Consider the following 23,779-nt stretch of genomic DNA (forward strand, 5'->3'; position numbering starts at 1 on the left):
TGGCGAGTTATTCTGCTCGCGGTTGCGAGCTCACAGGTCACTCGCAGTTGCGAGTGCATTGCTCGCAGTTGCGAGTTCTGGGTTCTAGCTCGCAGATGCGAGTGTTCTTGCTCGCAGGTGCGAGCGATGAATGTCAGTACGGCCAGAAACCTAAAAATTCCAACTTTTCACTTAATCTCCTAATTCTAACCTCAATTTAACATCTAATTATCATCTTATGGTATAACTAAGTTCTGTACACTAATTTAGCATCAACCTAACATCTTTTCATGATTCAATCATCAAATTCGGTCTTAAACCTAATTCCCAATTCTCACCAAAACTTAACCTAATCATGCTAAATTCATCCTATAGAATCATACCCTCAATAGTAATGAAAATTAGTCTCACCCTTACCTTGTAATTGCAGAATCGATAGCCTCTCCCTCTGGTTCTCCTCTTCTGACTTTTCTCCCTTTTCTCCAAAAGCGTTTCCCGTAAAAACGTTTCCCACTTATGTCTGTATTATTTATTTACTCTTATTACTCACCTCACCTATAAACTTACTCTTTCCACCTCACAGCCTAACTTCTAATATTTTTATTTTATTTCTAATATCTTATTTTATTTAATAATAAAATAAGTCACACCAACATAACAACTTCACAACATCATATACTCCACATAATTTCTTCATAAATCGTATAACTCACTCAAATCATAAATCACATAAATTACTCAAATTATAAATCATATAAGCATATATTTATAAATATATACTAAACTTCATTGAATTAATTAAATAGTTAAGACGGGCGTTACAAATTTGATAAGTGATAAATTACTATTATTTTCCATATCATTTATCGACTTATTTTACAAGTAATCTAATACAGAATCCCCCAATTATATGAAAATATAGTTTATATTGCAAAACTATACCAAAATATCTATTATGTATGTTTCCCACACCTTTGTAGGTTTTAGACACAACTACATCAATATGGAACAAAGCGATGCAAGTACATGTGATATAAGGCAAGCCATAACAAAGACATATGGGACAACCCCGATTCGCAAGGTGATATGAGTAACATGAAAGCGAGCCAAAATAGAGAGTTCCAAGGAGTAAAGCCAAAGGTGGTTCGCTAGGCGAGATTTGGTTCGCTAAGCGGGCTAAGACCGTTTCAATAAATTTCTAAACACAACTGGTTTTTCCATCCAAACAAGAAAGCTTGAATCGCTAGGCAAGCATCATTGCGTCTAGCACTCCTACACTTGCAGAATCTCTATAAATAAAGATGCAGTCATTTCTTTTGTTTTTTTATCACGTGTAACTTATAGACGAGCGAGAGAGAGAGAGAGAGAGAGAGAGAGAGAGAGAGAGAGAGATAGATAGATATAGATAGAGAGAGAGAGAGAGAGAGAGAGAGAGAGAGAGAGAGAGAGAGAGAGAGAGAGAGAGAGAGAGAGAGAGAGAGGTGAGCAGCCACAGGAGGGTTAGGGAGGTTGATTCCAAGCTTGTTGAAGCTTTTCCAAAATTTATTGACCTTCTATTGTTAGTTATGTTATCCAGAATCAAGTAGTGCTTGATTCTCTGGTGTTCACCTTGAATTTCCATACATAATCCTCTTTCAATGTAACTGTTCCATTGGGGAAGACTTGAGAAATCATAAAAGGTCTAAACCATCTTGAATTTAATTATCTAGAAAATAGTTTTAGTTTGGAGTTACAAAGTAGGACTTTCTCCCCTACTTGGAAATCATTTTTTTGAATCTTAGCATCATGCCATTTCTTAACCTTGGACTTGTAAACTTCTGCATTTTCGTAAGTAACAAGACTATTTTATTCTAATTCATGGAGTTGCAGCATTCTGCAACTCGCAGTTTTTTGCAAGTCCAAGTTAAGTTTCTATAAAGCCAACAAGGCTTTGTGTTGTAATTCAGTTGGTATATGATAAGTTTTTCCATATACCATTCTATATAGAGATATTCCAAGTGGTGTTTTGTATGCAGCCCTACATGCCCATAGAGCATCATATAATTGAAGAGACAATCTTTCCTTGAAGGGTTTATTACTTTTTCCAAAATTCTTTTAATCTCTATTTTATTGCTCTCTATTCAACACAGATTTAAACATTTTGCTGCAAAAGTGAGTTCCCCCACTACTATTGATAGTTATAGGTGTGCTAAACCTTGTAAAAATATTCTTAATTAAAAACTTGGTCACTACCTTAGCGTCAATAGTGGGAAGTGTCACTACCTATATCCACTTATAAACATAATCAACAACTACAAGGATATAAGTATTTCCAAAGGATGGTTGAAAAGGACCCAAAAAGTCTATACCCAAAACCAACAAGGACAATTGTCCATTTTATAATACCAATATAATATTTATTGTTCTTTCTAAAAAAAACATTTATTATTCTTTTCCACTGACATACTTTTATTTATTGCATTTCAATCATTTATAACTATATACTAAAGAAAAAGCTAACTTTTACACTTAAGGCACAAATTAATGAATCAAATATAATAACTTTTTATTGGAATGTGTGCGTTGAATTTAAATTTTAAGTTTGTAATAAATTAAATGAACAAAACTTGAGAAAATATTTTTACTTTTGGATTTATTAACATGTGTCTTAAGGACACAAGTTAATAGGACTCTTATACTAATTATAATTAATAAAGGTGTTTTAGTAAATAACACATATTTTACCATTAAAATCGATATTATTAATTATTTTTTTAATACCCGCGTAAATTTTAAATAGCACACCTAATATTGATCAGCTTAGGATTTTCTTTGATGTCTTATTCCCCTTCTATTTGGAGTTATTCGTGTTTAAAAGAGAAAATAGCATGCTTGAAATTGTCGTGCTTACATTTGTAGTATGCCAAATACTTGAGTTATGAATATATCTCTGTCTTTCATTTTTGGAAAAGGTATTTAAATGAAAATACACTCTAATTTTAAGAAAAGGAGACCATGATCGAGATCTCAATCATTTTTGGATTGTTTTTATAAAAATACAAAATATACTCTCGCTGTTTAAATTTGAGATGTTACACATACTAACATTATTAAGTTTACATCAACCAACAATCTTGTATTAAATCTATAAGTAGAATAAATAATTTACCCACAGTTATATATTATATTTATTTATTAAAATATTTAATTATATTTATGACATGATGTTGTTGTTTTCCATAGTTTTTACAAACGACGGTAACATACTTGTGTAATATAACAATACACATTTGAACTTGTCAAAGAAAAACAAATAAAAGTATTAGAAAAATTATAAGAATACCAATATTATGATGTTCAAATATAATTATTCAGGTACAAGTGACATAGAATTATTTTTCAACTTATATGTTACTTTTACACGCATTCACAAAAACCAACAACACACCACACAATTTGTGGAAGTTCACAAATATCTCTCGGACATTGAGCGTGTGTTGTGCATGGAATAGAATCTGTGATGTTAGATAAAAATAAAAGAAATGTTATTAAAATATGATGAAATATTTTATATAAGAGAAATTAGATATTTGAAAATAGTGTTGAAAATGACTTACCGCTTTTGGTTGGGACAAAAAATACAGAAAGAAAGATAATAAAAGCATAAAACATATATGGAATTTGAGCCATATTTTTTCGAATTCGCATGTAATAAGTTGAAAATTGTTTGAGAGCATTATAAGAAAAGTTTTCATTTTATGTCAACGTCAACTAAATAGTTTTTAGCACTTAGAATTTCCAAGAAACCATTCACAAAATAGGATTTATTATTAAATGTCCCTACAATATGCCAATTTGTCATGTTTCTAAATAAAACAAACAGAAATAAACTAAATATTTATTTACAAAGTAAAACGATTTGCCTTGCTGAATTATCAACAATCCCCGACAACGACGTCAATAACTTGATGACGAATTTGGAAAGTGCACCAAACTCTTCCCAAATAATAAAGTAGCAGGTCATTGTGTCCACATGAATTGTCGTTTAACTAGGTAATTTACTTAACTTGTTTATAAAAAAAAAGACTTAAACACATTGTTCACCCCTTCAGTTTGCAAAAGTAGCGATTTTGGCCCCCTTTTAAACAAAATGGCAAAAGTGACCCCCCATGTTTAGGGAAATATGCTCTTTTGACCCCTTATCTTTACAAAAAGTTGTGATTATGGCCTCTTGTTTGGGACATGAGGCGTCTTCTCAGCACTTTTGGGACGAAAATGATGTGATCCTAAAATTATCTCTCTTGAAAAGAATAATAAAGTCATTGTGGAATAAAAGAACCAAATTAATTTTGGGTTCTAAGTTTTATTTTCGCAGGTCATGATATGTCAGCCTTTTTTGTTCTTTATCATTTGGTATCAGAGCACGGTTTCGTTTGGGAAAAAATTTCAATTTGGAAATCCCTTTCCATTGTTACCATTTCTTTTCTTCATTTTAATCTTTATGATTCTAGAAAAAAATGGAAAGATATAGTGACAAAAAAATCAAAGTTCCATTTTTTCGAGGGCAAAGAGACCCGGATGCATATTTAGAGTGGGAAACAAAAATTGAACATTTTTTTCAATGCAACACTTACTCTAATGTTCAAAAAGTGCAGGTTGCAGCTCTTGAATTTAAAGATTATGCATTGGTGTGGTGGGATCAAACTATCAAGGAAAGAAGGAGGTATGGAGATCCACCGATTGAAACTTGGGAGGAAATGAAAACAATGATGAGGAGACGTTATGCACCTTCTTATCATCTTAGAGAAATTCAAAGAAAGAAGGTGGAAAAGATAGAAGGAGAAAAAATATTGCAAAGAGAAAGGGAAAGACAAAAAAGAAAGAAGGAAATGATGGAAAACATTGATAGAGGAATGGCTGATATCTCTAAAATATTAATGGAAAATCTCTTTCAAATCCAAAATAATTATAAGAAAGAGATAGAAGAAAAAGAAAGTCATGAGGAAGAAGTGAAAAGGAAGGAAAAAGAAGAAAAAAAAGAATGTGATGAAAAAGAAGTAGATGAAAAAAAAGAGAGAAAAGAAGGTGCTGAAGAAGTCGAGAGAAAAGAAGAGAAAAAGGAGAGTGAGAATGAAAATCAAGAAAAAAATAGTTTGAAGTTTTGGCCTACTATTACACTAGTACCTTCTTCTAAGTTGCTTTGTGTTGTTAATTGTTGGAATTCTTCTAATATTGTTCAATCTCCTAACATTTCTTCTTTATGTCATGAAGGAAACAAAGTCAATGAAGAAACTTTTTCTCAACAGGTGGAAGGAAATTATGAGATTTGGAACGATTATTATGTCCATAAATCAAAAGTTGATGAAAAGCAAACAAATTCTTCCAACAAAAGTGAAGAGCTCTCTAAAGTTAAAGTTACATGTGATGGATTCTGTAGATTTGTTTTTGACCCAGGAGGTATTCAAGCTAAAAATTCGAGGTCGAATTCTCTTGAAGAGGGAGAGTATGATGTGATCCTAAAATTATCTCTCTTGAAAAGAATAATAAAGTCATTGTGGAATAAAAGAACCAAATTAATTTTGGGTTCTAAGTTTTATTTTCGCAGGTCATGATATGTCAGTCTTGTTTTGGCTATATCTGGAGCTCTGGATGTCCGTTTGAGGTGATCTTTAATGCGTTGGAAAGCTTAGAATATTCTCTACATTTCGTCTGTTGGACTCAAGAGCAAATTCGGAATATTTCTTGGTGTAAAATGAGCATGAATTGGATGACGTGATTTTGATGAATGGGCTGATGTAAGAGAAGAAACAACACATTAAAGAAGCAAATGAATGTATAACATCTCCATGCATTGATGCAGCCACCCCCACCTTAAAGTCATTTTTGTAACCTTTTATTTGCATTAATCAGCCACCAAAACATTATTGTAATTAGTGGCTGCATTTCCTTTCATTTTCTAAGAGTTTTAGAGTCAAAATCATCATGTAATAAGCTCCTATAAATAGAGCACGAAAATGATATGTAAAGATAGCGAATTTTGATAAAAAAAGTCACTTTATGTGAATTTGGAAGCTTTGCTTCTTTTTGGTTCTGGATTGAACCATGCATTGATCATATCAAGAATCCTTTCTTGTGGTGATCCTCAATCCCATAGACTTATCACTTTCTTGGATTAGGAAGTGTGGCATCCCGTTCTTTCCATTCCATTTCTCCATTTTATCCAAAAAATCTGTTTGGGTCAAAATTCTGCCATTTATCCATTATAGCCCAAATTTCCATTTTTTTCATTCTGTTTTATTATCATATTTTATCCAACATTCACAAAAAATACAAAACTAAAATTACAACCATTTTTTGTTCTTTATCAGAAAAGGGCCAAAATTGTTTTTTTTTGTTAGGGGACCAAAATCGCAAGTTTTTAAAAGTTAAGGTGTCAAAAATGAATTTAAGCCAAAATAAAATTGTAAATATAATTTATATTGCAAAACTATACCAAAAATCTATTATGTATGTTTTCCACACCTTTGTACGTTTTGGACACAACTACATCAATGCGGAACAAAGTGATGCAAGTACACGTGATATAAGCCAAGCCATAGCATCAAAAAGACATATAGGACAACCGCAATTCGCTAGGCGATCTGAGTGACATGAAAGCGAGCCAAAATAGAGAGTTCCAAGTAGAAAAGCCAAAGGTGGTTTGCTAGGCGAGATTTGGTTCGCTAGGCGAGCTAAGATCGTTTCAAGAAATATCTGAACACAACTGGTTTTTCCCTCCAAATAAGAAAGCTTGATTCGCTAGGCAAGCATCATTGTGTCTAACGCTCCTACACTTGCAGAGTCTTTATAAATAGAGATGCAGTCATTTCTTTTGTTTTTTTTATCACTTGTAACTTATACGAGAGAGAGAGAGAGAGAGAGAGAGAGAGAGAGAGAGAGAGAGAGAGAGAGAGAGAGAGAGAGAGAGAGAGAGAGAGAGAGGTGAGCAGCCAAAGGAGGGCTACGAATGTTGATTCTAAGCTTGTTGAAGCTTCTCCAATATTTATTGACTTTCTATTGTTAGCTATGTTATCCAGAATCAAGTAGTGCTTGACTCTCTTCGTTCACCTTGAATTTCCATACATAATCCTCTTTCAATGTAACTGTTCCATTGGGGAAGACTTGAGAAATCACAAAAGGTGTAAACCATCTTGAGTTTAATTTTCTAGGAAATAATTTTAGGTTGGAGTTACAGAGTAAGGCTTTCTCCCCCACTTGGAATTCGTTTTTTTGAATCTTGGCATTATGTCATTTCTTAACCATGGACTTGTAAACTTCTGCATTTTCATAAGTAATAAGACTATTTTCTTCTAATTCATGGAGTTGCAGCATTCTGCGACTCCCAGTTTTTTGCAAGTCCAAGTTAAGTTTCTTTAAAGCCAACAAGGCTTTGTGTTGTGATTCAGTTGGTATATGACAAGATTTGCCATATACCATTCTACATGGAGATATTCCAAGTGGTGTTTTGTATGCAGCCCTATATGCCCATAGAGCACCATATAATTGAAGAGACCAATCTTTCCTTAAAGGGTTTATTACTTTTTCCGAAATTGTTTTAATCTCTCTATTTATAGCTCTCTATTCAACACAGGTTCAAAAATTTTGCTGCAAAAGTGAGGTACCCCATTACTAATGATAGTTATAGGTGTGCCAAACCTTGTAAAAATAGTCTTAATTAAGAATTTCGTCACTAGTGGGAAGTGTCACTACCTATATCCACTTATAAACATAATCAACAACTACGACGATATAAGAATTTCCAAAGGATGGTGGAAAAGGACCCAAAATGTCTATACGCAACACATCAAAAAGTTCCAGTTCAAGGATGCCATGTTGTGGCATTTCTTGTTTGATTGATACATTTCCAATTCTTTGGCATCTATTGCAATTTCTTACCATAGTATAAACATCCTTAAAGAGAGTTGGCCAAAAAACCTATTTGAAAAACTGTTGATGTTGTTCTGTCCACCCCGAAACGTCTTCCATAAGGTGAAGCATGAAAAATTTGACATATTTGAGGAATCTCTTCATCAGAGGCACATCTTCTTAGAATATGATTTTGACACCTCTTGTATAAAAAAGGCGCATCCCAGTAGTAATCCCTTGCCTTGTATTCTTGTATAAAAAAGGCGCATCCCAGTAGTAATCCCTTGCCTTGTATTTGAACCCCTTCTTTTGATAATAATCTAAGCTTGGATGTAATATTCCACACACCAAGTAATTTTCCAATTCAACATACCAATGATTTGAAGCTCCTTGTATCACTGTTGGAGCTTCAAATTCTAACGCATTATCACTAACTTCCAAAGTTGTAGCTTATAGCAGTTTCTCATCCGAATTTTTTTTTTTTGGGATAGGACTTTCAACCATGCAATTAAACCCTTTAGGTATCCTTGATAAAATATCTGCAATATTAACATCTACTCATTTTCATTCACTGATATCATATTCTTGCGACAATAACACCCATCTTATAAGTCTTGGCTTAGAATCTTTCTTAGCAATCAAATACTTAATTACAATTTGAGCGGTATACATAATCAATTTGGTTATCACAAGATTGAATTTGAACTTCTCAATTGCAAATACTACATCTAAAACCTCCTTATTTAGTGGTGGTGTAATTGAGCAAGCTTCAATCATTGTTCTACTTGCATAATAAATGGAGTGAATTATGTCTCTTCCCTAAAACATACCCCACAACATAATCACTTGCATCACACATGATCTCAAAAGGTTTCTTCAAATCAAGAGCTATGATTACAAGTGTTGTGATCAAGGCCTTCTTTAATGTTTCAAAAGATGCAGCGTAGTGTTCATCAAAGTCAAAAGCTTTATCATGCTGCAACAATTTGCATAAGGATTTAGAAATCTGAGAAAAGTCTTTGATAAACCTTATAAAGAAACCAAGATGTCTCAAAAAACCTTTAACTCCATTGACATTTGTAGGCGGAGGTAGCCTCTTTATAACATCAATTTTGGCTTTATCTACCTCCAAGTCCTTCTTTGATACTTTGTGTCCCAACACTATGCTTTCTTGAACCATGCAATGGCATTTTTATGAGTTAAGAACTAGATTGGTTTCCTCACACCTTTCAAGTATTTGCTCCAGATTATGTAGGCACTTGCGGAACAATTCCGCAAAGACTTAGAAGTCATCCATGAACGCTTCCATATATTTTTCAATAAAATCAGAAAACAAGGCCATCATACAGTTTCGAAAACTTCCTGAAGAATTACATAGTCCAAATGGCATTATTCTGAAAGCAAAGGTGCCATAAGATCATGTAAAAGTTGTCTTTTATTTATCCTCATGAGTTATAGCTATCTAATTGTATCCTGAATAGCCATCCAAGAAATAATAGAAATCTTACCCTGCCAATCTATCTAACATATAATTAATGAAAGGTAAAGGAAAATGATATCTCCTTGTTTATTTGTTGAGCTTCATGTGTTCCACATATATTCTCTAACCCGTGATAATTTTAGTTAGAACCAATTAATTCTTATAATTTGTAACTATAGTAACCCCACCTTTCCTGGGAACACATTGTACTAGCCTATAACACACACACACACACACACACACACACACACACACACACACACACAAACACACACACACACACACACACACACACACACACTATCTGAGGTTGGATAGATAATACCTACATCTAACCACTAGATGATTTCCTTCTTTACAACTTCTTTCTTGATAGGATTTAACCTTCTCTGAGCTTCAATGCTATTCTTTCATCAATCTTCAAGCAAAATCTTATGCATGCTGATAGAGGGGCTAATACCTTTGGTATCTGCCATTCTTCATGCTATAGATTTGTGATGCTTCCTCAAAAAATGAAGCGATAACTCCTCTTGAGTTGAATCAAGAAGTGAGAAGATGATTACTGGTAAAATATCCTTCTCCCCCCAAAAAACATAATTCAAATAAGCAGAAAGTTGTTTGAGCTCCACGCTTGGCGGTTCATTAATAAAGGGCAGATGACCCTTTAGATTTTCACTTGTTTGCTCAAGTGACTCATACTTTCTGTCCTAGAACCATTGAGTAGATATAAAGATAATATAGGAACAATAAAAGTTTGAAAGCATCATCTTCTACACATGGGATCTTGAAATTATCTGCTACTTCTGTGAACTGCTTCAAGTGTAGACGAGGATCATCAATGACTGCTTCTGAGAACTGGCATGCAAGTGGTTTGTAGCAATTAAAAAATCATAAGTTTGAATTAAAACTAAACAGAAATGATATATGGTATCACTATGCTTGTGTGTAAAGTGTTTGGATTAGACAATACATATTATTTGACGAACCTATTCATATCATTTTCCATATCAGTTGTGTTATTGTTGTTGTTCGCCATATCTTCTAAATGACCCTCATTTGAACTAGTTTTGTTGGAGGTACTATTCTCTGCAAAGTTGGGATCTACATGCTCTAGACATGATTTGTCTTAGACTTTAACAACTTTCTTCTACTCTTGAAAATCTTTTCTATTTCAAAATCAATATGAAACTCATGTGATGATTGTAACCTGAGCATTCAAGTCAGGGGCGGATCCAGCCCTATGTGAGGGTGTGCACTTGCACACCCTGAATTTTCAAAAATTACACCAGTAATCTATGTTTGTATGCTTTTTGCACACCCTGAGATTTTGCTTTTGCACCCTGACCCAGAGACTGAGAGAAGTGAGTTCATTTGCAGCCACAGAAAAGAAGGAAAACTAGAATATAAAGAAAGAATTGATGTGCAACTGCGAGAAAACGAGAACGGTGGGTGGCGGCCACTCAAAACTGTATAAACTTGCATTATTTAGAATTTCCTATAACCCGTTTTGCCATGGGCTCTTTAATCTATGGCCTCATTCTCAGTTCAATGGCCCAATTTCAAGTTGAGTTTAAAATGTTTTGACATATTTGGTTTTATATATAATCATACAAACCTTTTAAAAATAATAATAATATAATTATACAAAGACAACTCTAAACTTAATTGCTACCATCGACTAATTTAATTTTGTGTTTGATATCGTAAGCTATACATGCAACTATAGAGCCTGACTTTATAACCTCGAGATAATATTCAAATTTTATCCGAGACAATTGTAAAATAGTCATTATTACTACTATTTTTTATAAAGTATTGTTTAGTGGCATCGTTATTAATATTTTTTTTTGCTAATAGTCACCATTATTAATAATAATTTTTCATTCCCTATTTTTTTTTTTTTTAAAATGTTGATTTTAACGATTTTAAAATATAAATTGCGTAAAAGTTAATTATAAATTGTGTTAGCAATTTATTAGTTACATAACATAAAAAAAAAATTATGTTTAATATTGCGAAGAAAATAATAGTAATTTATTAAGATCAAACAGTCTGCACCCCCTGGTCCAGGGTCCTGGATACGCCACTGATTCAAGTCACACCTGCTAAGCAATAACCTCAAACTATTAGAAGCAAAAACAAACAAGTTTACTACTTAATTAAAAACTTTAAAAACTAAAACACCGTGCAGTCCCCGACAATAGCACCAAAAAAATTGGTAGCTTTGGAAACACTGTATTTTCAAGAGTCTTACTAGTACAAGTATACACTGTCTTAAGTAATAATATAAAAAGATCTAGCCCACGAGGACTCGGGCATTGCAGCTTTCTAGCGGTAAACTTATTTGCGAGAAAATAAAATAAATCATTTGGTGTCACAACAATAAAAGTATAGTATTAAAAACAATAACAATTTAGAAAGCATTTTAAACACTTGGAAAATTCTCATGAATAAAAGTGTGGTTTAGAACATTGATTCAGTTATGACATAATTTTGCAACGATATAGAGAGATATATCTTTGTATTGTTTCCTGTCAACTTGGTGGCATTAGGGGCCTTCCAACTCAACCATCTTGTTGTACATGAGAGGAAACATCATCCGGAGTTCTATCATAGTGTCTAACAAGCAACATTACTAGGTTAGGTCTCATTAGCTCTTCTCATGGAGTAGCTGAGCCATTTGCCGATGACAAAAAATCTTGATAGATCTTAGGGACGTAACTGGTGTTAAACAAAAATTTTCATTCATATCTCCTTCCAACCTCAAGGAATTTGACAATAAATGTAAAAATGATCAAGTTTTATATTTAAAGATTATCCTAAAATAATTTGCTTAAAATAAGCTTGAAGATGCAACTCTCTAATCTTATGCAAATATAATCATAACATCATCATGTATAAACCACTAAAGGGGTTCAACTCATGATGAGCTTAACCACAAAAAAATGAAGTACACATAAAATGAATGAAAAAATAATAGCTATATTAATAAAGAAATAAAGATTTAAAACAAGACTACACTCCAAAATGGAAAGAGGTGAGCTTTGTAAATCACCCGACTAATCTTAACTCTAATTCTGCAAGAGCTAGCACTCACGCTCATCTATGGAGGAGATGAGATGGAGTTGGAACTTTGTGGCTGCTAACCCTAGCTGGACCTTGGCCGTTCAATTCAAACAATCAAATTTCAGAATGTTGGCATCAACATGTGGTTTTTCTGTTATTGTAAAAGTCCAACCACTACATGTTGTGCCCTTTGATAATTTCTCCTATCATGCGTGTTCTTGTCTTATCCTCTTGGTACTTGGCATATTCTTATATTCCTCATACTACAATAATTGGGAGAACTCATCAAACTTCGTCCCTAACTAACGATAGACAAGGGACCAAAGAGTTTCTACAATTGTATGTCCCATATTTGACGTCTTTCAACAATAGAACTCTAGACTCCTTCCTAACTCCGCATCTTCCTACATCACCAAAAGCCTTCCCAACACTATATCTTCTTGTATCGCCACGTCAAATATTCCATCTAATCCACAAAACCAACATAAACAAAGGATTACTAGTTCAAAACAACTAAATAACAATCAAAACTAATTAAATTCTTAAATAGTCACTTATTAGATGCCATAGGCCATACAATCACTCAATATCTCATAAAATTTGGGAGATAAGTGCAACGTAATAACCAACACACTTCAAAAAATCTCGTCCATTGCGGCGACTTAAATTTGCTTATTGCGGCGGTTTTAGCCACCGCTATACACAATAGTGGCAGTTTCAAAACTGCCGAAAATTTTACTATCGCTAGGTGCAAAGTGGCAGTTATTTGTTGACCGTCAAAACAACCACCGTACTAAGCATTGTTTAAAATAACGGCTAAAGTTTTGTATCTAATGGCGGTTTGAACCGCCAGAATATTCCATTTTATGTTTTAGAAAATGGGAACTATAGGAGCCTTAACCGCCACAATTGCCAATTTTTTATAAAAAAATTATTAATTGAAATAATAATTATTAGATAGATTGCAGACATTTTTTGGCTAAAGTGACACTCATTTTGAAACGGAGGGAGTACGAATACAATAACTGGACAGCTAAATAAAAGGCCAAGACAATAATAACCAACTAAAGAATTCCAGCCAAGATCCACGCAAAGATGTTAATACTAAACATCCAAAACAAACTAGAACAAATGCAAAAGACATAAGTCACCACACGACCAAAAAACAGGCAGCTCCTACTAGTCATAAATCGAACCATCAGACCATAAAAACAGGCAGCTCCTACTAGTCTAAACATCAACATAAACAAATGGAAAAAATAAAAACACATCACCATCCCCCGTCTATAACAGACCCTCGAGAAGCAAAAACTAACCGTAGCTGGAAAACAAAACCAAACACACCGGATATGAACACAAACACCAGCTGAGTGCTGATCCTGCTAGCCATACTACACCAGCTGAGTGTTGACCCTACTAAAGAGAGTTTCTACATATTCAAGCTTCTATGTATCACATACTAATTGCCTGTACAATCGAAGAATACTTCATGTCAAGGAAAGCATAGATTTTGTTTCTACTTATTTAACAAGATTCATCAATGATGCATCCATGTTAAACTAAGGAATCTTGTTTCTACTTATTTCAAAACTATATACAATTATTAAGTTAGAAAAACCTATAGCTTCCATTATAATATAAAATAAAAACATAGATTTTGAACTGTTATATGAACTTTTAATTAATTTCGAGAAACAAGACACCAACAAAATTAGGAATAAGAAGATTGATATATGAATTGGAGAAGAGATTAAAAAACGTAAAAAAAAATCCAGCAAGGAAACAAATGAAGTTAATTTACGAAGGAGCATAATTAGTGCATTTGAACTATTTTCAATGGAGAAGGATGAAGGAGAAGGGTAACTAGGGAGACGGGAGTAAAAAGAAGGGAAAAAAAAAATCATGTGTAATTTAATTGTATATGGATCTTTTAAATATGACCCATACAATTTAATCTAATGGTGATATGAATGAAGTGCATTTTGCATTTATATGTTGATGTTTGAAATGGTGAGTGTTGTGAATGAATATGTGGATGATGATGTCTGAAATTGATGAGTATGGTGAATGTTATATAAATGTTTTTTTTTACAAGAGAATGTTATATAAATGTTGATAACTGAAATCCTGCTATTATCTAATGTTGTTTTGATGCACGAAATATATTTTGATGAATGTATTCTCACCCATGTTTGTTGTTGTACGTGTCTCAGTGTCTATACTTGTGGGGTTACAGATACTCAAGTTGAGGAGCTCTAGATGCGGGATCTACGCCAAAAAAGGGATTTTATAGCACTTTTTTAGGCCTTTAATAGCACTAAGTGCTATTAGCACTTAAAAGTGCTATTAAAGCCGCCGCTATTGTAAGGGTACTCTTTATAATAGCCCTTTAAAAATTCTATTAAAAGGATTGTTTTTGATAGCACTTTCCCAAAAGTGCTATTGTAGGCTCCTACTTTTGGAGCGATGGTAAGAGGTACCTTGAACAAGATTTAATAGCCCCTTTTAGAAAAATGCTATCAAAGGCCCATTTTCATTTAAAAAAATAGTAATTGTTTTTTAGAGAATTATTTTTCATAAATGGAATTTCATAAATCAAACATAAAAAACACTTTATAAGTCATTCAATGTATTCACATTATAAATTAACCTATCAACCACAGACAACTCAAATTCAAATAACAAGTATGGAAATGGAAAGATAATGATTCATTGAGACTAATGAATGTCAAAAGTGTAACAAAGTCCTAAATTGGAGAAGGATATTAAAAGACAACAACATGAAAGAAGAGAATGATTGTCTATCTCCAAGATCATATGGCAACTTCATGACAATCTTTCAAACCAACATCAATATTACGATCTTTTGTCCGGAATAACTACAAAATAAAACCACTCAACTTTTTTTTTTTTGAAGAAAAACCACTCAACTTCTTTAACTGCAACTTGTTGCCATCCAAGAATCGAAAGTGCCAAAATTAGGAGACTTCTTTAGCTGCAACTTATCGAGACTATGAGCATATTGTTGTTTGTTCATCCTCTATCTCCTTCTTAGCTCTCCTAATCCTAGCAGCAATGCTGATGATTGTACTACCATATAGAAGTAAAACTCCAATCAAAGAAGTTACAACAACACTACACAAGAAACACGTAGAGAGGTCAGTAGAATGTATTTGTAAGACCAACTATGCCAAAATATGCAGATCAACTATTCTGATTTGTGGAGACTGATATCCAGCAAAAGTTATACGACTTACATACTCACTATTAACATGAAGTGTTGAGCAAATCTAAGAATGATGAAGTAGGAACTTATAGGATACAATTTTACAAAAGAGGTATTTAAAATGTAACCTAGAGAACGCTCAGACATCGATTAAGGAAAATAAAAGTCTCTGCGTATACTTCGATGATACAATTGATGGTTGTAGGGAAGGTTAATAAATTAAAGACTACATCATATTAGTGACTACCAAATTGAAAATAGTGTTAGATATGTTTGTGGTCCCTATAAATATTCAAACTTATTGCGATCATAGGGAAACTAAGACAAAAAGGTAGGATTTTATAGGAATCAAAAACATATTTAACCCTTGAAAATATAATGCATATTTGAGGTCATGTAATGTGTTGAATTCTTTCAAAGCACTACAAATAAAAGCATTATGCCCATATTTTGATTGAACGGGAATGAGGTGTATTGCGCTTTCTATGTCCTAAACTTTTAGACTAAGAACAACCAATAAATGGTTAGTACCTAAAACTAATTACTACCACATATAACATCAAGAAAAATGAAATTGAAAAGGAATACGGATGGGAGTGTCTACTAGGGCCCTAAAACAAACAAAATTGCATTTACATTACCTTGCATCACTTGCATTTATCAACGTCTGAAATATATTTAATCATTATTTGTAGTTCTTTACTCTATAAAACTATTCAAGACAAAGTGAAATTAATTCTCTAATATTTCATTTAGAAAATAGTTAAAGCACATAAGCATCATAAGATAATTTTCTTACAATAGACTAAATGGTGTGAAAGTGTCTTGGCCTTTTATAGCCAAACTTCATGGAAGCCCTGCACATCAACAACAAAAGAAAAGAAAAAAAATCAAGTATTAGATCACAAAAATAACAAGTCTTAATCAACTTAAAACCACTAAGCAGAAAGTGTTGTATTTATATTTTCATCATGATCATTCTTATTACATGGATGGTAGGAAAAAGAGATATACAAAACATATTATAAAAAGTGTTCTAATCTAAAAAAGCTATGATAATACCGTACTTCAAGAGGTACCAGCTAAGCATCTTCTCAAATTCCACTGCCTTAGTTGCAAAAGTATCACTTGGTTTTCAAATTCATGCATATTCTTAACGCAGTCCCTATAATTTCACTCAATTCAGTTCAAGTCATTTTTCAATGCACTAGAAGTTGGTGAGTAATAGCCTAGTAGGTTGGTAGAGAGATGATTATACTATTATAAAAAAGGATGGAATGTGGAACAAGATGAGCTACAACTGGAATTTTTCTAATCACATATCAAAAATTGTAGTGATTCAATTAATTATGTCTTTGGCAAAATATCAACTAAACAGATAAATTAACATAGTAAAGTCACAAATAATCTTTTTATTCATTAACTTTTAAAATTTTAGCATGTCTTACTAGGTTAGTTCACAAATAAAAAGGAAATTTATTGATTCGAGAATACAGGTAAACAATGCATTATCTCACAATATGTAACATAACTTAAATGAAATTCCTTCAAAAAAAAAAAATAACTTAAATGAAATGTTATACCTAGAAGCACCAACACAAGCACCAAAGACTGTGATCATTAGCAAATCATCATCCTTAACACCAAGGGCACTCAATTTTCAAAGAATTGATCACCTCATTCCCATTGAACAAAATTTGTTGTTAAAGAGGCACAATTGTCTTTCGAAAAGAACAAGTGTATCATCAAACAAACACAACAAGAAAACCAACCACATAAGTATCATAAGAGAAAATCAGATCTCTCAAATCAATATAGAAACCTTTCCAAGACTCATAATGGTTAAAAGGTTCTCCAAAGTATGCACGACAAGAAGTGGTGATATCGCTACAAGATGCAAACAAATAACACGCACACACAATCAACACACATAACTTGATTATGAATAAAATACTCATTAATAGATTTAGGTCCCTTGAAGAGATAACAACCCACTTAAAGGTTGTAAGAACAGCCCCAAGAAATAATTCAACTACAATCACAGTTACAGGGAAATGACAAACCTTCAAAACCTACGAAGAAAATCACACCAAGTTCAAAATCCTAAATTGCCGTAGCTTCAAAACCTACATAAATCACCGAGATAAAGAACAAAGAGATACCTGAATCACAATTACAGGGAAATGACAAAGGGCTTGGTAAGAAGATGAGATAATGGGTTAGAGTGTTAAGGGTTTGAAGGGGCTCGTCTTGGATTTCTGAGATGGTAGTTTTGCAACATAATATATTTCGAAATTCTGATGAAGATGGGTTCTATGGTGTAAAGGGTCAGTGTTGTATCGACAGTTGGCGTTCGATGGTGAACTATTAAATGAGTGCTACCAAATGTCGAAATTGGCGTAGAAGGTGACGTTGGAAGATTTTCTTCTGTCTTTAATTATTTGTGAGAACTATGTAGACGAATACGTGCTATGATTCTGTAGCACTAGGGTTGGGGTCTTGTGTCGACTATTTGTTTATTAGAGTTGATTTATGAAATTATAATTTTATTTTGCTTGGATGATGAGATCCTAAACTTATTATATTCGGAGTTGACGAATTATCCCGCTGTTTTAATTATGGATTTTGATTTATGATGAAGTGAATGTTAAGCATGTGTAGGATCTATTTAAATAATTATTATTTTTAATTAGTAATCAAAAGTCGGTGTCTTAGGGTGTTACATCAAGTATTTGGGGTATGAATATTTATCAACCCTTAGATAAAAGCAATTGGTTGAGATTAAAAAGTAATCCAATTTAAAGAACACATGTGACTCTTCCATTGTTGTTTATTTTTCAGGTTTAAGGCGTTCTCAAGTTGTTGGAACCAAATCACAAAGAGTCTAGTTTAGGATTCCAATTGTATCTCTTAAAACTCTTTAACTATTTTCTAATTGATGTAAATATTTAATTTGAATTCAATTGTTCTATACTGTTTAATTCCAATATATACAAACTTTACTCATAAAATTTGAGCTTTGAAATCCGGTGTTAACAATAATTTTTTCAATAAAAAATATATCATACTATGGTAATTTGAATTTCTAAATAAATGTGTTATCAATCACCTCTTCGACGAATTATTTCTACAAATATTTATTTCGATCATCCATCAATATTATTTTCCTTTTGTATATTTTTGTTATCTATCATGAAATGCTAAAAAATGAAAAGTAAATTGATGAATTGTGTGAAAGAAAGAGAGAAAGATGACACATTGATGTATTGTAGGAACATGTAATAATAAATCATATTTTATGAATGGTCTTTTGGAACTTCAACTGCTAAAAACTATTTAGAGCGAAAGAGAGAAAGACGACACATTGATGTATTGTAGGAACATGTAATTATAAATCATATTTTATGAATGGTCTTTTGGAACTTCAACTACTAAAAACTATTTAGCTGAAGTTGACAAAACATTAAAAAAATTCTTATAAAGTGATCAAAATAATTTTCTACTTATTACATGCAAAAGAGAAAAAAATATGGCTCAAATTCCATATATGTTTTTTGCTTTTATCATCATTCTTTTTGTATTTTTCGTCCCAACCAAAAGTAGTAAGTCATTTTTCACACTATTTTCAAATATCTAATTTCTCTTATATGAAATATTTCATCACATTTTAATAACATTTATTTTATTTTTCATAGCCATTAGAGCTTTGGGAATGGCTCCATGCAAAACACGCGCTGATTGTTCGAAAGTTATGTGTGAACTTCCTAAAATTCAATGGTGTTTTCATGGTTATTGTGAGTGCGTGGAAGGGTAACAAATAAGTTGAAAAACAATCCTATATAACTTGTAGCCGGTATAATTATATTTGAGAATCATAATATTGGTACTCTTAGAATTTTGCAAACACTTTTATTTAATTTTGTTTGACAAAGTCAAATGTGTAATGTAATTGTTATATTACAATGGCATGTTATTGTCGTTTATTTATAGAAATAATTTAATAAATAAGGTTAAATAAGTTTTTCGTCCCTATAAATATGGCGAATTTTGATTTTTGTCCTTAAAAAAATAAAATAGAATGTTTTCACCCTCACAAAAAAAAATTATTTTGTTTTTTTGTCCTTAATGGTCAATTTATTTTCATATAAATGTCAATATAAGGTCAAGATATATTCATGTTATGTCAGTTTATTATGTTACAAAAATGTCAAAAAAATTTCAAAATTATATCCACTAGGGACCAAAAAGAAAACAAAAAAAATTGTGAGGAGTGAAAACATCTCATTTTATGTTTTGGAGGCTAAAATTAAAATTTGTTATATTTATAGAGAAAGAAAACTTATTTAACCCTACTAAATAAAGACAATATATGACTGTGTGGATAAATTATTTATTCTACTTCTATACTTAGCATAAGATTGTTGATTGAGGTAAACTTAATAAGTTTTTGTATGTGTAACACCTTAATTTTTAATAGTGTCTTTTTTTCAATAAAACAAAAGAAAAAGTTGAAATCTCAATCATGATCGCCTTTTCATAAAATCATAGTTTATTTTCTTTTAAAATCTTTTTTCAAAAATGACAATAAGGGATAAACCATATTTTATATAATAATATCACCACACATATTATACTCACAAACAAAACACTTGGCTTAATACAAGTGTAAGCAGTACAATTTCCATTATGTTACTTTCTTTTTCAAACACATAATTCCAAAACTTAAGGCAAATAAGACATTTAGAAAATCCTATGTTAATCTTTAGTCTAAAGACGAGGACTATTGGTACTGGAGACCCACCGGTGAAGTGAAGACCTAAGATATTTGACCACAAATCTCATCTGTTTAACTTCGTAATTCGGTTCATCGAAACTTGTGACATTAATTCCAGTCCACAATAATAGTAAATGGTTACAATCTAAATAAAACATCTATACAAAAATACACAGAACAAGTAAATATAGCATGATATAAAGATAAATCATAATAGATAACATGTTCTCAACTTATAACACAACATGACGATGAAAACACATTCGTAATACAATGTATATATGTCAAACACATTCCAAATACAATGTCTATATGTCAATGCTTATGATCATGGAATATCTCATCTCCTAATTGAGGGGTGTGGATTACCATTAGAATTGATCAACAATGTGAAGTCTCATAGGAATTTCATGACTCTATTTCCTTCTTGGGACTCTGACTCAGAGCAGATTCAGGATTAAATATTTGGTGTGGCTAAATTTTTGAATGACATGTAACAAAATACCATTCTTATGGTCAAAATTACTTTAGAGTATAATTGGAAGGAGAAAAAGACAGCCTAAAACGGACACATTTTTATTTATAGCATAGATACATTAGATAATGATGTTCTTCTTGGGATGATGTTCTCATATATGTATATGTATATGTGTGTGTGTGTGCGCGCGCGCACGTGTGTAATTCACTAGGTAATGATGTTGACTTTTTGGGATATATTTAATTGACTAATTGTCACCTTCATTATTATCAATATTAATTATTTTTGTTTAGGGGAATATTAATTATATTTATATAATGTGCATTTAGATATTTAATTTTAAATTTTATTAAAGTATCTCGAGCGCATGGTATCTTGAATTTTGAAATTTTCCCATATTGTCGAATATGTCATATATTATACCTATATTGTATCAAGTATCTAGGGTATGAATATTTATCAACCCTAAGATAAAAGCAAATGGATGAGATTAAAAAGTTATCCAATTTAATGAATGTTGATCTATATGGCCAATAAGCTAGAAGGGGAGTGAATAGCTTTTTGAAAAAGTTTTACAGAGTTTTATCAAAATCGATTTGAAATGTTTTGACTAATTCGAAACAAACTTGAACAATCACAACAATTACAAAAAGTTAAAACTACTCCCTCCGGTTACTATTATAAGCAAAAATCAACTTTTTAGGTTCATTCATTAAATGATGTATTTGGTCTATATTATTGACCAAATACATCATTTAATGAATGAATCTAAAAAGTGGATTTTTGCTTATAATAGTGACCGGATGAAGTATGTGCTAATAACATTCAATATAGAATTGAGAGATTCACAATATAAATCTTATTACAATCAAATATTAATAGTTCTTGACAATTTTCAAAACAAGACAATTTCAAATCCAAACCTATAATGAAATGTAACAAGCTATCAATCAAAAACACAATGTATATGCAATTGATGAATTGTATAGGAAATGTGACTAATTGATCCAAGCACAATAGTAAAACCTAACTCAATGAATTAGATTAATTTTTATCAAAATTAATTAGAATAATTATCAATTTTATACACTATCAATTAATCAATTAACATATACAATTAACAAAAATTAAAGAGGACAAGGAAAAGAGAACGACACAGACATTTTTATAGTTGTTCACCCTTTCGTCCTCGATTCGGGCTACGTCAACTCTTCTTGGTGAAAAACGCCTACACCAAGCTGGTCATCCACTAATAGTAATAATGTTGAATACAAATGTGATTACAAGAGTTCGTTGGAACAATCCTAGTTCTTCAACCCCTATGTAAGAACTCTCCCAAACTTCAAATACCCTTTGAATTTGATGCTCTTTGAATCCTTGATTACCCCTGCAACCATTCGAACTCTTCACTCAAGTCTTCGATGCTACGTCCAGTAAACGAATCCCCTTCAATTGCAAGAACGATTTGAAAGACCCCCAAGAGCTTTGGAAGTGGAATGAGATTATTCACTTCACTTTGGAATCTTGATTAAGCTCAACCAATTTCCTTGAGAGAACCAACATACAATCCCTACTAGCACCCTAGCAAATCAATGTGACTCAATGTGCAAAGTAATTCTAAGAAAAAATGTTTAATCTTGAAGAATTTATGCACAATGAATTTTTGAGACCTAGAGAGAATAGATGCAAATGATTTAATGATTTTGCGGTTATAAGGAGGTGAGTATATATATATAGAGAGGAGTGGCAAGTGTAAAATTTTGGCCAAAAAAAAAATAGTGAATCGATTCAGACAACAAAAATACAAGCCAGAGACCCATGAAGATTGATACGATTCAGTGCAAATGTGAATCGATTCAAGTGAGCCCAGGACGAAGAATGATGCGATTCAGCCTTTTACGAATCAATTCAGTGCAAGTCAGAAATATTTTATGATGCGACGGAAAATGTGATGAATCGATTCAATAGTGATTCGATTCAAATTTTGATGAATCGTTTCATTCGAAGTCAGAAACTTCAGATGATACGATTCTAGGCATGATGAATCAATTCAGTCAGTGAAAAATGAGATATAGCTGATTTTCAAATAAGCAAGCAATGCACATAACACAATTGAATCCTAGGACAATGAAACATAGATGATGGGTGCTTTAACATGCTATATGCTAGAAAAATAAGGAACAAAACGATCATCAAAACGTAAACTAAGGAACATCATCAAAAACATATAAAGTAAAGCTATGTAGGCTTCAAAGAACATGTGTGACTCTTCCATTATTGTTTATTTTTCAGGTTCTAGGTGTTCTCAAGTTGTCGGTACCGAATCAAAAAGAGTCTAGTTTATGATTTCAACTGTATCTCTTAAAACTCTTTAACTATTTTGTAATTGATGTAAATATTTAATTTGATTTTATTTGTTTTGTATAAGTTGAAATCCACTTTATACAAACTTTATTCATAAAATTTGTGCTTTGAAATCTAGTGTTAAAAATCATTTTTTTCAATAAAATATATTTATAATACTCTGGAAATTTTAATTTCTAAATAAATGTGTTATCGATCACCTCTTCTATGCATTATTTCTACAAATAGTTATTTATTTTTATCATTCATCAATATTATTTTTCCCTTTGTATATTTTTCTTATCTAGCATGAAATGCTAAAAAATGATATATATATATATATATATATATATATATATATATATATATATATATCATTTATTTGAATTGAATGAACGAAAGAGAGAAACAAGACATGTTGATGTATTACAAGGACATCTAATAATAAATCATATTTTATGAATGGTCTAATGGAACTCGTAAGTGCTAAAAACTATTTAGCTGAAGTTGTCAAAGCATGACAACTTTTCTTATAAAGGCATCCAAACA

At 32.0% G+C, this 23,779-nt stretch overlaps 1 protein-coding gene and 3 long non-coding RNA genes across 7 annotated transcripts; 2 read left to right on the forward strand and 2 right to left on the reverse strand.

The window, feature by feature from the left end:
• Positions 1-3,278: 3,278 nt before the first annotated feature.
• LOC146949386 (uncharacterized) lies at positions 3,279-4,045 on the reverse strand. Its single transcript, XR_015027243.1, has 2 exons — positions 3,576-4,045; positions 3,279-3,473 (listed from the first exon to the last, which is right to left on the reverse strand). It is a non-coding gene; the product is annotated as an uncharacterized LOC146949386 (long non-coding RNA).
• Positions 4,046-4,212: 167 nt separating this feature from the next.
• LOC146949387 (uncharacterized) lies at positions 4,213-6,063 on the forward strand. Its single transcript, XM_085745423.1, has 2 exons — positions 4,213-5,138; positions 5,230-6,063. The coding sequence occupies exons 1-2, from the start codon at positions 4,476-4,478 to the stop codon at positions 5,470-5,472; spliced, it is 906 nt and encodes a 301-aa protein (XP_085601549.1). The 5' UTR covers positions 4,213-4,475; the 3' UTR covers positions 5,473-6,063.
• A 6,870-nt stretch (positions 6,064-12,933) lies between these two features.
• On the reverse strand, positions 12,934-18,281 carry LOC146949388 (uncharacterized). 4 transcript variants are annotated; one of them, XR_015027247.1, is made up of 5 exons: positions 17,798-18,279; positions 17,219-17,707; positions 16,698-16,800; positions 16,435-16,492; positions 15,078-15,544 (listed from the first exon to the last, which is right to left on the reverse strand). It is a non-coding gene; the product is annotated as an uncharacterized LOC146949388 (long non-coding RNA). The 4 variants fall into 4 exon arrangements; XR_015027245.1 differs by having other exon boundaries at positions 15,078-15,499; positions 17,798-18,277; XR_015027244.1 differs by having other exon boundaries at positions 12,934-15,499; positions 16,435-16,800; positions 17,798-18,281.
• An 833-nt stretch (positions 18,282-19,114) lies between these two features.
• On the forward strand, positions 19,115-20,045 carry LOC146949389 (uncharacterized). Its single transcript, XR_015025404.1, has 2 exons — positions 19,115-19,237; positions 19,331-20,045. It is a non-coding gene; the product is annotated as an uncharacterized LOC146949389 (long non-coding RNA).
• Positions 20,046-23,779: the final 3,734 nt, after the last annotated feature.

Source organism: Medicago sativa, chromosome 2 (genome assembly GCF_051527215.1).
Source record: "Medicago sativa cultivar Bolivia chromosome 2, Bolivia_mono, whole genome shotgun sequence".
NCBI classification, from domain to species: Eukaryota; Viridiplantae; Streptophyta; class Magnoliopsida; order Fabales; family Fabaceae; genus Medicago; species Medicago sativa.